The sequence below is a fragment of the Camponotus vicinus genome, unplaced genomic scaffold (genome assembly GCF_025532165.1).
Source record: "Camponotus vicinus isolate PSW18456_S1 unplaced genomic scaffold, iyCamVici1.0 SCAF_5, whole genome shotgun sequence".
Taxonomy (NCBI): Eukaryota; Metazoa; Arthropoda; class Insecta; order Hymenoptera; family Formicidae; genus Camponotus; species Camponotus vicinus.
The window spans coordinates 16,339,432-16,354,675 of record NW_028141977.1 but is presented as its reverse complement, the minus strand read 5'-3'; the positions used below and the strand labels follow the sequence as shown (position 1 = coordinate 16,354,675).

General features: G+C 29.9%; 2 protein-coding genes and 1 long non-coding RNA gene across 7 annotated transcripts in view; 2 read left to right on the top strand and 1 right to left on the bottom strand.

Moving 5' to 3' along the window:
* The first annotated feature begins 472 nt into the window (after positions 1-472).
* Positions 473-3,126, top strand: LOC145972240 (spliceosome-associated protein CWC27 homolog). Its single transcript, XM_083100681.1, has 7 exons — positions 473-574; positions 817-1,026; positions 1,110-1,310; positions 1,404-1,543; positions 1,612-1,866; positions 1,931-2,098; positions 2,206-3,126. The coding sequence occupies exons 1-7, from the start codon at positions 533-535 to the stop codon at positions 2,702-2,704; spliced, it is 1,515 nt and encodes a 504-aa protein (XP_082956807.1). The 5' UTR covers positions 473-532; the 3' UTR covers positions 2,705-3,126.
* Positions 3,127-3,583: 457 nt separating this feature from the next.
* Positions 3,584-12,261, top strand: LOC145972238 (uncharacterized). 2 transcript variants are annotated; one of them, XM_083100669.1, is made up of 8 exons: positions 3,584-3,722; positions 6,278-6,495; positions 7,430-7,611; positions 7,805-7,952; positions 8,038-8,402; positions 8,644-9,079; positions 9,679-9,908; positions 10,290-12,261. In XM_083100669.1, the coding sequence occupies exons 1-8, from the start codon at positions 3,689-3,691 to the stop codon at positions 10,615-10,617; spliced, it is 1,941 nt and encodes a 646-aa protein (XP_082956795.1). In that variant the 5' UTR covers positions 3,584-3,688; the 3' UTR covers positions 10,618-12,261. The 2 variants fall into 2 exon arrangements, with proteins under 2 accessions (XP_082956795.1, XP_082956796.1); XM_083100670.1 differs by lacking the exon at positions 6,278-6,495 and having other exon boundaries at positions 3,604-3,722.
* The window catches only part of LOC145972243 (uncharacterized), a 12,763-nt gene continuing 2,222 nt past the window's right edge, over positions 4,704-15,244 (bottom strand). For 3 of the 4 annotated variants that reach the window (XR_014439104.1, XR_014439105.1, XR_014439107.1), the window contains 4 exons: positions 12,430-15,037; positions 9,670-9,895; positions 8,057-8,343; positions 7,447-7,994 (listed from right to left, as the gene is read on the bottom strand). This is a non-coding gene — a long non-coding RNA (uncharacterized LOC145972243). Of the gene's footprint in view, positions 4,857-7,446; positions 7,995-8,056; positions 8,344-9,669; positions 9,896-12,429; positions 15,038-15,244 lie in introns of those variants that run through there. The other variant, XR_014439106.1, reaches the window with a different exon arrangement.

Here is a 15,244-nt window from a genome sequence, read left to right as displayed (position 1 = left end):
AACGAGCTTATGGAACTAAGTTTCTTGGATACCGCGAACGTTTTATCAATATATAGTGAATTCGATTTTCAGCTATACACTTGTCAAGCAAAGTTCCAGATTTGACTTTTTCATGAGAATTAAAATTTAAGTTCTTAAAATAAAGAATTAAAATTATTTAATTATTTAAGATGCAGATGTTATATATTCCTATTATGCAAAAAATATGCTAGAAAGTATAATATCTTACATATAGCAATATTATAATTATATATAAATATATAATACTATTATAAAAAAATAATAATTATAACTATTAATAATTACTATTCTAATAATTATTAACTAGTAATAATAATATTAATAATAATTGTTATTATATAGGAAAGTGTGTCACACACACATACAAGAGAACTGATCAAACAGCTGATTGGGGTAAACACATTGGAAACTTCTGCCATCTGTTGAAAAACGCAAAACCACTTCTCTATCTTTCTCTCTCCTTTATATCTGTGTGATCGGTTGCATTGATGAGACGTGAGAGGTTATAAACATGAGCAATATTTATATACAAGAACCGCCCACAACGGGCAAAGTAAGTATAAATTATTTTATATATAAATAAAAATGCACAAGTTTTTTAATAAGTAATAAAATTTCTCAAAAAATTTCTAATAAATCACTTAATATCAGAATATATTATACAGTATATAACTTCTCTTCTCTATAGAATTTTCAAAATATTATTATTGTATTAAAGATACGTAGCAATTAAAGTGATTTTACTGCTCATTTTCAATTTACTTTTCTATATTACCTATCTTTTTCTATAAATAGGTAATGATGAAGACAACGGTTGGCGACATAGATCTAGAATTATGGACAAAGGAGGCTCCTAAGGCTTGTAGAAATTTTATACAGCTTTGTATGGAAGGCTATTATAATGACACAATATTTCACAGAATCATAAAAGGCTTCATAGCACAAGGTGGAGATCCAACAGGGACAGGAGAAGGTGGTGAGAGTATATACGGACATCCTTTTAAGGTGCTAATCATTGATAATTTGAACTGATTATTATTACTATTTTTGTGTAATCTTAAAATCTGGCTATATCTTTTATATTATAGGATGAATTTCACACAAGATTACGTTTCTGTCGGCGAGGTTTACTTGCTATGGCCAATGCTGGCAAAGACGATAATGGTTCTCAATTTTTCTTTACCTTGGGTTCAACACCCGAGTTACAAAATAAACATACTATCTTTGGCAAAGTTACTGGTGAAACAATTTACAATATGCTCAAGTTGGAAGACGCACTTGTAGATGAAGTAAATGCTTAACATTCGTATATAAAAAGATTAATATGACATTTTCTATAAACAAATAATATGGGAACTTTTTTATATAATACTTGATTGCAGAATGACAGGCCTCAGTATCCACAAAAGATTTTAAAAACACAAGTGCTAAGTAATCCATTTCCAGATATTATTCTAAGAACAGTAACTGAGACCAAAGAAGAAAGCAAGGAAAGCAAGAAAGATAAAAAAACTGGTGTCAAGTAAGATAATTATAAAATTATTTGAAATAATAAATATTGTTTTTTTATATATTAAACAAATATGTTAGGAATTTCAAATTATTGTCATTTGGAGAAGAGGCTGAAGAAGATGAAGAGGAGTCATCAGTTTTAAATAAACAATATAGTGGCAAAGGAAAATCAGCACATGATTGCTTGTCTGATCCAAAGTTAAGCTCGCAACCTGTAGTTGAACCTGCTGGACCACCGAGTAAAAAAATCAAAGAGGACCGGAGTAGTGATTGGGAGAGTGATGATGGAATACACGATTCAGAAGAATTGGCTGCTCTTGCAAAAGAAAAAGAGTGAGTTATTTATAGAAAATCATTATATAAAATAAAATAATTAATATTATGTGTTAAATAACAGAGCTGTAAAAGAAAGGATAAAAAATAAACTGAAGGATTCTAAGAAGACTTCCCAAATAAAGCCGAAAATTGAGAGTGATGAGATAAAAACTGAAAAGTTAAATGAAGATGAAGAAATCGAAGAATATTATTTGGGAAAAGATCGAGACGAGGAGCTGAAGAAAAAGGCGTACGTAACATTTTTTTTTATACAGATTTCGAATTGTAAAATAGAGAAAGTTTATATCTTCAGAGTACAAAATGATATTTATATTTTGTATTGTTTGAAATTTGTAGCGAAGCAATAAGAAAGGAAATACGCGATCTAAAGCGAAGCGTACAAAATGAAAAGAAAGCAAAGGAGGCAGAGCAAAAGCTTCAATCCGAGAAGAAGGAAAGTAAATCTGAAATAATGAAAGAGTACATAGAAACTCAAAAAAAATATAAAGAAGCAAAGGCAAAATTGCCTAAGAAGGGTAAAACGCGTGAGGATTTCACGATGGAACTGTTAAATAAATTTAGAAACAAACTTCAAAACGCCAAGGAAAACGTCTCTAATTCTGATAAGATATCGAACAATATCGAAGACGATGATTCGCATGATGAATCTTGGATGACACATGTTCTGCAGTGCGAAGAAAAGGCACCAGTGCTTGCCAAGGATGCCAGTACAAAGAATGACGATTGGTTCGAGATTTACGATCCTCGAAATCCTTTGAATAAACGACGACGAGGAGAGAAATCCAATAAATCTAAAGATGATAACATAGGCAAAGGTTATTCTCGTCATAAGTGATCTGTAATTATTACATAATTGGTCGCATATATATTTAAATAATTAATATTTACAAAAAAATAGATGTACAATATATAAAATTTATATATAAATTTTACTTCTGTAATATATATTTTTTATCGATCTTGAATTTATTAAGAATGCGGCAAGATAGTTTTATCACTGTCAGTGGAATAATTTGCAATTAAATAATCTTATCATTTAAGCGCACTTTTTTGATTACTTTTTGCAAACCTTTTACATTAGCGAGATTGTCGAATTATTTACTTATTGTAAGTAGTGCACCTGTTCCAAGTATATTAGAGAGAAAAAGAGAAGCGGAATGTCAATGTAAATTCCGAAATCTATTTTAAAAAACGACCATAATACTTTGCAAATTATGCAATAATCATTATGAGTGCAATAAACGTAATATAAAAGCATTATATGAGCAAATTCTGTGCAGATAGGTCGCTAATCAAGAAGCTTCTTTAATTCTTTCACATTAAAGCGCGATAAGGCATTGATACAAAACATCATATGTTCGTTCATAGATTCAGTCGATCTGTCGACAGCGACCGATACGCACCACGCGTTTTATTTAATTTCCAACGAATATAAGATAATTCAGTGCGATTTTTTTTCTAGTAAACAAGTCTTGTAAAAAATGATGCGCATTAGTTAAAATTATTTTCTTATCTCGGAATATAAATTATAAGCTACGAAAAAACAATTGTCGACATTTCAAAGTTAGAATTTACTCTGTACATTAATCTAGTGTTAAATTTTTAATATTAAAAGTGCGAACGAACCGAATAATTAATATTGTCAAGTAATATTATGTAACATAATTGACTGCGAAGAGTAAATATCAGGACATAGTGTGTATGATTTCTTGAAGTTTTATCTATTGAAGTTAAAGTGTATCTAACTTTGTGAGAGAAAAACGAAGTTCTGCGATCTTCTGTACCTCAAATCTTGAGCGAGCACATCTATCTCCCGAAAATGCCCACGACGCCTTTGAAAATAGATATACTTGGTAAGAATCTCTCTTTTCTTGGTAGAATCTTTATGATTCATTGTTGTTCGCGCGTCGGGACAATCTCGTTATCACCTCGGCCGAATGATAATACATCATAAAAACTATGCGAAGAACATTAGCAATTGTCACTGCGCATATAAAAACGTGGCCTTGTTTGCATTTTGATGCGTTTCAAACAATGGTAATATTTTTTATATGCATCTTATAGAAATTGAATTATCACGATATGTTTTTTAGAGAGAATGCATGCTTTTTTTTGTTTATAATACATCTAATCGACAGATTTCCATTTTTCCATTGAAAAATATAAACAAAAAGTATGAAATAAATATTCTGTAATAATTATAATATAAAGTAAGAAAGTTTGCAAGAGAGTGTATTTTTCGTAGCCTTTCTTCAATGATATAGATGTGAACTTTTGCAATAACGTTTAATGTAATCGTCAGCCACATTGTGCAGCAATAAAAGAAAACACTGTCTTCAAAAAGAGAAGCAGTATATTCACTCCACATATAATCGCGCATTCTTCTTTTATGTAGGTAATTTATTAAACGTACCGATGGCTATGTCGCCTTTGCGAGATAGATTGGTTTTATTTTTAAATTCTTTTTCTTTTTTTTTTCTTTTGACTGGCCACTGCAATTTCAGCAGCACGTGTACATACGTTTCTCTCTTTCTCTCTATATGTGCAAATGAATCTTTCTTTTTCTAAATAAAACATAATGCGATATACGAATACAATGACTGTTTTTTTTCTTTGCTTAAGGCTATTTTGAGGCAAAACTGAGCGAAAATATTATATATATATTCTTGAGGAAATTCTCATGTAATTTTTTTAAATATTTTAAAATAAGTTTATTATAATAAAAAAAAAGAGAAAAAGACTATTTTATTAAAATTAATTTTACTCGTAATGTATAAAATTCTCAATGAATTATTATATAATAAGAATGAATTAATATGAAATGTGGTTGTATGCGTCTTAATCTGTTGAATTGAACATGATCTACTTACTAAAAATTGCAGATTCTCGATAATAATGGGCGTTTTTCATTTACACTGTAGCATTTTCATGGTTTGTTTACACAAGCATGGTTTGAGTAAAAACATCCTATTTAACACGCTTCTTAACTAAAAAAAGAAAAAAGAATTTATCAATGTGATGCATGATATTTTATCTTAGAGAACATCATACCATATAGATAGAATCACGCGCGCACATATATACATATGTATATGCATGTCTAAATATGCGTGTGTGCAATATATACATATGTATATGCATTTCTAAATATGCATGTGTGCAATCTTGTGCAAAGGTGAGATTAATGACCTTGATCTCTAAATCTAGCGATAATGTCTCGACATTCTTTCATGTTTACGAAATATGCATAATTTATGTTCTTTCTTTAAATATAATCCATTGCAGTTCTCAATTTTTTTAGGAATTTAAAAAATTAAACAAATATTATGAAATACCATGAAACCAATTTTATGCAGCGCACTTGAAATTTGTGCAATATTGCTCTGGCAAGGCAAACAAAACGCCTATAATCAAGTGTTGTTGATTTCTCGAAATATAAAAAAATTCATTGTTATTGTCATTTTAAAATACAAGGAAAGTCCTCAAAATCTAGTAACTCTATAAATTTTTGAAATATATTTTAAGCGCACAATTGGTGAATATCTTAACATGATTTTATTAGATAAGTACAAAAAAAATCTATTTGCGTGATATTATCAAATATGACTAAAGCGTAAACAGGTCTTATTATGCGCGCTGTTTTTATGTCATATGATTAGATCCTCTTCAAACACGAAAATCCATGTGTCGATGTAATACAAGAATCCCATCAAATCAAGCATTTTACTGTTGCGCTTTAACAGAATTACAGAGGAATCAAGGAAATTTCCACTGTTTTTTGTCTACGCGCGCGTAAACATATATGTATATGTAGGTAGATGCGTATCTTTTCACCTCAGTCTGTCTTGTCGAAGATAATAAATGATAAAAAACTATATCTTTCCTACATTCCACGTCAAAGGAATCGATATCAAGGGAATTGTTTAATTAGATGTTTATTTGTGATTACGATTCTTAACATTGATTAATTGCCGATTTAACATAAAGAAGACTATAAATATATATCATAAATATTCTTATATCTCATATTTTTGCAACTCATATCTTGCAGTCTTTCGTACATATAATTATTTGTAGGAAAAAAGAAAAATGATTTTTATAATTATTTGTATCAAATTTTTTCAATTTCTTGCACAGTTTAGGAAAAAATGAACTAAAACAAATAATAAGATTAATAAAATTAATTAAATTTGATATTAATTAAATTCAACATATATGCTAAATGAAGTAACCAATAAAAAGGAAATAATTATCTTTTTAGAAGAAAATTTTATATATTAAAAAATATTTCTAAGAAATGTAAACAAAATTATTTAGAGAGAGGCAATAGAATTCAAATAATGAATCTCGTTTAGAAATTTAGAAAATTAAAATATTTATACTTTTTAAGTTGACGATTTTTTTGCAGAGGACGGTATCCGTCCACGAGATTGGCAACCGCGAAAATCAAATTATAAAGTGCCTTTGAGAGTGATGCGATTATGTGTGCTGGGGATGTTTCTGCCATCTGCCCTTATTGCTGTACCGTTGTATGTGCGATACCACGTGTATTCCGAGCAGCTATACGCTTTAACGATATCAGATCAAAGACTAATCGACGCCAAAGTATCCACCTTTTGGTGTCAAGTAAGGCATTTGCTATTACCATTTTATCTTCGATGATTTTTTATTTTATCGCAAATTTTCTTCATTAATTTTTCTTTTAAAAATGTAATATAATTTAAATACAATATAATTTTTATATTAATATTTGATATATATATGTATATATATACAGGGTGGGGCATTTTAATCGCCCCAGGCGGATATCTGGAAAACTAAGAGAGATACAGAAAAATGTTTCATACAAAAGTTGTATGGTTCGGAGGGGGACATAAGATGGTGCTATTTGACCTTGAAGAAGTCACCTGAAAGTCACGTGAAGGTCACCTCCAACTTTTTAAATGGGACACCCTAAAATATGGAATTGTTAATTGCAAATTACATATTTTTTCTTAAAAACAACTATATTTTTTCTTTACATCAATTGATTCCTCTCATTATTTTGTACATAAAAGTATTGAGGTAAGATAATCGAAAAATGAATATTTTACTAGATATTTTATGGTTTACGTAAAATTAAGAAATTATTTCAAGCCTCATAACTCGAAAAATACTTAAGGAAAACTAACTTAATTATAGTGTTTTGGAAAGCTCTCGAGATGAGCTACAAGAATATGCAAAAGTATATAGGGTGTCCCATTTAAAAAGTTGGAGGTGACCTTCACGTGACTTTCAGGTGACTTCTTCAAGGTCAAATAGCACCATCTTATGTCCCCCTCCGAACCATACAACTTTTGTATGAAACATTTTTCTGTATCTATTTTAGTTTTCCAGATATCCGCCTGGAGCGATTAAAATGCCCCACCCTGTATATAATAAATTAAAAAGTAATGAAAACAGAATTTGAAATATTTTAATAGCCAAATAATTATTTATATCGCATGCAATTTTAAAAAGTGTATTCGTGTTTTAAAAATTAATATAGAATAAAGTGATAAGTGGATAAATCCCTTTTTAGAAACAAGTGGTCAAAGTTAATGCTACATTTAACGCATATCTGATGAGTAACGAACCAGTAGTCGAAAAGGAAGCAGTGCCAATTTCGATGACGAGACACCTCGTTATGGATGATGACATGAAGGAGTACTGGGGATTTTATCTTTTACGTGGAAGTAGTGTCACTGTTTCGACTTGTGTAAGGTAGAATTCTTAAAATGAGGGCTCGCGCGTTATTACGCAAATTTCAATAGTAGAAGCGGAAGAAAATTTTGCAACCTTTTTTTATGTAAAACAATTCGTTTCCTTTAATTAAATTTTCTACGCATTTAAAATAATATTATCCTTCACGTACTTATATTATTAATCCATTATAATTGTGTTTCATAATCTACAGATGGCCAGGTGCTTCTTTAACGATAATCCGTGGATTCAAGAATCTACATGAGTGCGCCTTCATTGGGGATGACAGTAGCGAGGAACTCGATGAACTCCTTGAGGTCGCCAAAGAACAAGGGCTTCTTGATATGAAAGTGACTACAGAAGTACGTCTTTCTCTTAAAAATCTTTCTTCCAATTTCAATTATCTGTAAAATACGCGCACAATATGAGTTATTTTTCAATCGTCAGGCGGCACGTCTCAACATACCTGAAAAAATGAGTCGAGTAAATCAGGACGTACAGTTTCATCATAAAGGTAATGCCCTGCGCTTAAACATTTCCACATCATTGGAGAATCAGGTGGGTAGTCATGAGTTAGACGCTCAGACAATGCGACATATTCTCACACAGCTTTTGGCCAAGACTACTGACACGAAGAAGAAGCAAAAAGAAAATCCGCATCATCATTATGAGGCTGTTTTCAAGGAGGTCACGAATATCGATAAACCACCAACCGCAAATCATCCTGACAATTTATCTTCTGAAAATCAGCCTCTGCGGGAATCAACAAGCACATCTGGCAATAATAAAGAGATATTGGAAAATAGTACAAAGTGCGTTATTTTTCTCGATATGACTTAATATTTCAATTTTGATCTGTTTTTTTTTCATTAAGAAAAATTAAAAAACATTATTTTATATTATTTTTTAATTTACAAACTTATTATTTTAACAATAATTGAACTTGTAAATTCTAGAAAAATTCCATACATATTTCTAGACGTAATGCGAAATTCCTTTGCACGCAATTTTTCTCTTTATAATTAAGAATTATATATTCAAACATTTTATTAGATTTTTGCCTTCAAATATGACGTTTACTTCTGTAAAAGAAATCAAACGGAATTTCACGTCTTTCTCCGATCTTCGTCCGAGTCTTGCGACATCCAATACACAAATGAAAACCGAAACGATGGAAGAAATTACAAAAAAGCAAGAAGAGTCGAAAGCCAAACAGATAAACTCTGCAGAAATATTTCAAGATGTCCTGCGAAAAATCAATTCTTTAGGCGATCGTGGCAGACAAATGTTGCGTAAGTTAATGGACGAGATTGATGCACAGAACAATTCCAAAGGTGCCGCGTTGAAACGACTGGTAAATGAAACGATGAATGACAAAAAATTGTCGAACGAAGACAAGCGGAGAAAGAGAAGAGACTTAGTTCTTTCGTCGCCGCTCCATAAATTATTAACGGAGGAGGACAAAGATGGGGATGCAGCACTAGAAGAAGTTCGTATTGTCTTATTCTTCTTATTCTGATGTATTTCTTGTACTTATTAGTGTAACAAATTAATCTTTATAATTACCATAGAACCTATAACTTGTATTTATATTCTTATCATTAAAAACAATTTACTGATTAGAAAGTACCAATAATACAAATCGTAATAAATTTCTATTTATTCGAAAGTGTCGATAATAAATTGATCTTAAAGAGAATTTGTCGTTCGCAAATATACGGGCGAAAATAATGCTTACTTGACACATGCAAAATTTTTTTCATTGATAACATCATTCTTCGTTAAAATTCGATAACGGGTTTAATTTGTTACTTATTGAAATAAGTATAAGAAAAATATATTCCAAACTTTATATTCCCACCATTGAAGTAAATCATGTAACTACTTCTAGATATTTCAGCTGTATATTTATGAGATTTTCTTCCTTGGCAGATAAACCGTAATAGATACATAATAGATAAGCAATATTTATTTGCAAACTATAAACATAATTCTCCACATATTTTATTTAAAGTACAGCTTTCTAGCCCCATAAATTCAATTAAAGATATGCAAAGTAATTTGGTAATGTTGACGTACCTTCATCAGGATACATTGAATCCAGACGGTATTGCAGAGGTCCGAGGTAGCGTAAACGAAACAACTTTGAACGATAGAAGTAATTCCGAGTTCTGGAGTTCGTTTAGTAGTTCGGAGGAGCGGTTATTGGAATGCAAGGGTCTCATCCTGAATTTACCTCTGACACCGCATCGTTATTGTACACCTAAACACGAAAGTCATCATTCTACGGCTTCCTTTGCCAATACTGTAACATATAGGTAAACAAAAATTACTGTTTATATTTTCCTTCTTATACTCTTCTACTGTTTATATTTCTGTTTAATATTTTCTTTAAAATGCGTTTATATTCAATTATTATTTTCTTTTCAATTATTATTTTTTTTCGTTTTATTATTTTTAACCACTTTTAGCTATTGGCTTTAAAAAAACACATAGTTCTTCTTTTATAAGAAATATCTTTTTTTAAATTTTAAGGAAATACGCATTTGTTACAATATACAGTTGTTTTAAAATCTTAATTTTTACATAAAAAGAGAGAGATATATTTTTATAATAATATATCACAATATTATCACAATATTATATATTACATATTATTATAATACTCTATTATATTTGTATATAATTTATGATTGTAGAGTACCTTTAAATGGATATTACTTCTTTGTATTTAATTCGGAGAATGAGGTGCAACATAATTACGTGAGAGTAAAATTTGATCTTTTGAAGACTGTCTACAATACTTCAAATCCTGTGTACGCATGCAAAAATAGCACGAAAGAGTGTTCATTACCATTTAAAATCTTCAGCAAAGAAAGAACGGTATTAGAATTGCCCTTGAGTAATAATGATTCGCAATGGAACGAGGAGTATGTTGGTGTGTCTACATGTGAACCACGAACGACAATTTACACTATTTGTATTATTATGGTACCTTTCCTCATCCTTGGTTTTGCTTTTTACTAGAAAATTGCATTGGCAACAGTATTTTTCTATATTTAGCACAATATCAATATGATTGACGATATTAATTAATAATATTACATGTCTGAAAAAAAGGATTATTATAACAACAGTCGATACCTTATTACGCATTATTAAATCAATAATTTAAAAAAATATGGACGATTTATTTGTTGTAATTAAAATAATTTAAAAAAAATCTCACAAAAAAATGAGGGGCAGATATTTGAAAGTGAAATATTATTTTAATTTTTAAATTTTCTGAAAATTTGGTTTGTGATTTTTTAAATATCAAAGACTCAGTACTTTTAACAACATATATATACATTCATCAGTTTTTATAAAAATACTTAATATCCTATACTTTCAATAATTTTTTTGTTCATATTAAGTAATAATTAAATAATAATTTTATTCATATTAAATAAAATAATTAAGTAATAATTTTATTCATATATTTAGTAAATATTTACAATTCTTATTTAGTTTAGATGAGTAGCGTATAATTAATTAATTATTTTATTATTAAATAATTTTCTATTTAAATCCATTGCTAAACTGAAATAACTGAAAATCTAGATTCATAACAATTGTAAAGTTTTGTAAGAGAGAAGAACGTGCTGTGATCATGCCCCTTTGTGAAATAATTATGTGTAGATTTGATTTAATTTTTGCTATTTATCTCATTTATTATATAATATATTTATAATATATTTATATTGTATATAATTATATAACATTTACACTATATATAATATTATTTTATAGTATTTAGATTATTATTTTTAAATATGTATTTTCGATAATTTCAGCCATTCTTAATATTTGAATCTACTTAAAATCGAGTTTACTTGATGTAAATAAGGAGATATTCGACAATTCGGAATTATTCAAGTATTTTCGGCAGCAAAATAAGTTTCCATTTTTTCATATAATGGAATAATTAATTTGTCAATATCTAATTTTGTGAAATCCGAGAATAATATTCGAATTTTCGAGTATATATTCGAATCCATTCTGAAATTAACTCGAGAAAACTCGATGAAAAACACGACTTAATTTGCATTTTACGAATATTCACACATCTTTGTGAAATTGTATAGTATTTTATATAATCATAGAATATAATATATAATCATAGAATTTATTGAAGTCTTTTGTGTTATGATTATATGTACAAAATAATTTTCAAATTTGCTAAAAAGAATTGTGCAATCGATATTTGTTGACTTTGCGATTTAATTGATTTAATAATCGACGATCGATTGCATCTTAACATAAACTGCAATTGATCATATACTCGGATTAGGAGATTACGTATTTTATGTAATTACGAAATGTATATTTAAAACTTATATCTTTATTTTAAAGCCAATCTGAGAAAAATCGATATAAGACTGGTGCCGAGATTATATTTCTACTTTTTTTTTTGACAGTAAATAGGACTTTGATTGTAAATACTCCAGATTACATGTATGATTCATATTTATGAATACAATATAAGTTAGAGTGAGATATCGTATCCGATACGATGTAGCTTGAAATTTATCATTGATCATCAATGAACGATTTAATCAAAATATAATATTGGACAATATAATTGATTGTAGAATTGTGTATGCATAAATAAAATTCATTGAACAATTATATATTCAAGTGTTTAAGTTACTATGCGACTTTATTAGCAACTCAAGTTTATAAATATTCTGCATATATGAAAATCGAACAATATAATAGCATGTATAATCATAACAAATAATAATAAATATATGCACATATATTTAGACGATATAATAAAATGATAAAATCACTCACCGATATTATGTCGAGTTATGCTGATATATATGTCTTCGTTATTTATTTAATTTATGATAATTATTCTCGTGATTAATGTGTTGAAGCATCTTATTATTATTTTTTTTTTAAAGAGAGAGAGAGAGAACACAATGTAATACATCCAATATCATTATAAATTATCCTTTTTCTACGTCTTACATTAGTACCGAAAAATAATTTTTTATCCTATTTTGATTCGATTCTAATCCAGAGAGATAATTGACGGTAATGTAACATCGCGTAACTCGCACGTTACGCAACAAAGTTAATGTTCGTTTTAAATGTCTTGTACGCGCTCGTTTCGATGATCGATACGTCAGCGGACGCGAATGCCACACGTGGAAAACAAACACTAATAACGGGATTTAGCGTGGGGCGACTGGTTGACGGCGATAACGAAAATTGATTTCACCCTCCGCGTCCCTTTCCATGGCACGGGGATGCTCTATTCGAGCGCGTTGATGTTCATGGGACGCTGCGCAAAACCAGTGACACGCCTCTCTCTCTCCCATCGACATACTCCGACGAGAGATCCCCCTGTACTCACACGTGCCCGGTAGAACATTGGTTTAACCCATTCAAGGAGAGATTTAACTCCGTTAGTGAAAATGCGTCCCGTCGAATAGAAGCTAAAAAATAAGAGATAAAAATGCCTGCTGATTGTAAAAGAGTAGCACATATTTAAAGAAATATTATAAAAAAACATGACGACCTCTACAAAAATAAAAGAATTTTGAACTTTAAGATTCAGACAAAACACTAAAACATGTTTCAGACAGCTATAAAAGAACTTTAAAAAAGTTGAATGTTTTTAATAAGAAAATCTTAATGACAATTTTAACAAAATGTAGTAAGAAATGGTACTTAGAGGTGAATGATAATTTTTATAAAATCTGAAATTAAGATTCTCGAAGATTCAGAAACACATTTTTAAGCAATAAAATGTAGACAATAAAAAGATAAAAAATTTAGAAGAAATGACAAAATTTTTGCCCAAAAAAGTGATTTTATAATTCAATTTAACTACGATCTTGAATCTCATAATTTATCGTCATCTCATTGTTTTATTGGTATTTATAATACTTAATCTAATATTTAACTATTGCAAAACCATGTTCCAAGATAGCTATCTAACACTCATACACAAGTGAAAGTGCCGCTGAGATTTCGAGTAGGACGTTATTGAAACGAGAAAACGGAGGCTGCGCGAGTGTTCGCCGCTGATAAGGGATGCCCCGCCCTACAGCCCTCTCGCGACCCTCACGTCACCCTCCTCACGGTCGTGGAATCGCAAGGGTCAAGTTGTTGGAAGACCCAGTAACGGCATGAGGTATTAATCTTGGGGATTAAGCGGACAAATCGACGGAAGATTAATTTTTAAGATGCCGTAAAATAGAAAGGATTATCTCGACGCTTAATTAACAGTTACGCTACATCGTTTTGTAATTAATCTCCGCGTTTCTTTTTTCTACGAATTCTTTATATCCGATGTCTTGCTGCTAATCCGAGCATACTAAATTAAAATGTGCTGGATTTATGAAATATTCATAATTGTTGCAATTTTTAGAATCGCGATACATTAAATTTGACATCTATAAGTTTATAATAAATTTATTACAATTTATCACCATCTTCCGATCACATTGTATATGTGAATCATCAATATTAATGATTCTTCGGATTTTTATTTGAAAATGCATGAAATTAAAGACCGCGATAAGAGTCACGTGAGTCAATCACCGCGTGCGGTGGTGGTAATATTAATACCATATCTTTATTCATTGGCACGCGCAAATTGGGTCGCGAGTTACCAAGGCTGTGGGAAACCGCTACAAAATATCCCCTATTAAATTCAATGGGGGCACCCGAGGGTGCCTTTCTATCGATTCTCGTAATGGAATTCACTATTTTTTTAAGTTTTCAGAATAATATCACATGTAAAAAAATAATATTTCACAATATATTACATAAAAAAATATTAGATTGAAAATAATATTGCATTAGATTGATTCTAGTAAAATATACTATAATAAAAAAAATGTATTAACGAAAGATCTCGAAAGAAAGAACAGTAATTAATTATTTTTAAACAAAACAATTTTAGAAAAAAAAGCTCTTTTAGTTAATAAAATTAAAAAAATAACATTTTGTATAATTTCAACTAAATAAAAATAACTAAATGAAACTAACTAAAAATAACTAAATTAAACAATTCTTGAAAAAATATGTACAATTAAGTATTATTAATCTTAAATATGAGAAAAAAATAATATTTGAAAGAAATGATAGATGTGGTGCATTTGTGAAAAACTTTTCCCAAACAATCAACTTTCGATTAGCCGGATCTCCGTGATTCGAAGGAGCATAAAAAACGTGAGCCCTGCTTAGTATACATTAAGGGTGAGAGAGCGGCTACCCCCTGTCGTCAAGTGGCCACCGGCTTGTTTTATTGTGACACCTCAGGAGGGTGCTAGAAATTTTCCAGTAGGATGCGCCGGGGTGTCATCGTCGGAGCCCGATTAGATGATCGTATCATTCTTGATGTTCATTCGAGCGCCATTACGAGCCAATCTGCGTGGGACCTGGTCTGATCTTGAATAAGTGCAATATGCGCCGATTATTTTCAGGAAATCAATAGAAAATTTATAAATCTTAGATTCTAGCAAATTTTATCTGATTGTTATATTTTAATGTCTGAAATATTTTCCACCGTAAAGAAATCAGAAAAGTGTATGCAAAAATAAAATTTGAAGAAAATCGACGAGCAACTATTAGTATTTATAAATTGTGATAT

Coding starts and splice junctions, on each gene's coding strand:
- LOC145972240 (XM_083100681.1), top strand. CDS start 533: ATGAGCAATATTTATATACAAGAACCGCCCACAACGGGCAAA. Junction 575..816: donor AACCGCCCACAACGGGCAAA/GTAAGTATAAAT, acceptor TTCTATAAATAG/GTAATGATGAAGACAACGGT. Junction 1,311..1,403: donor AAGACGCACTTGTAGATGAA/GTAAATGCTTAA, acceptor ACTTGATTGCAG/AATGACAGGCCTCAGTATCC.
- LOC145972238 (XM_083100669.1), top strand. CDS start 3,689: ATGCCCACGACGCCTTTGAAAATAGATATACTTG. Junction 8,403..8,643: donor ATATTGGAAAATAGTACAAA/GTGCGTTATTTT, acceptor ACATTTTATTAG/ATTTTTGCCTTCAAATATGA. Junction 9,080..9,678: donor GGGATGCAGCACTAGAAGAA/GTTCGTATTGTC, acceptor TACCTTCATCAG/GATACATTGAATCCAGACGG.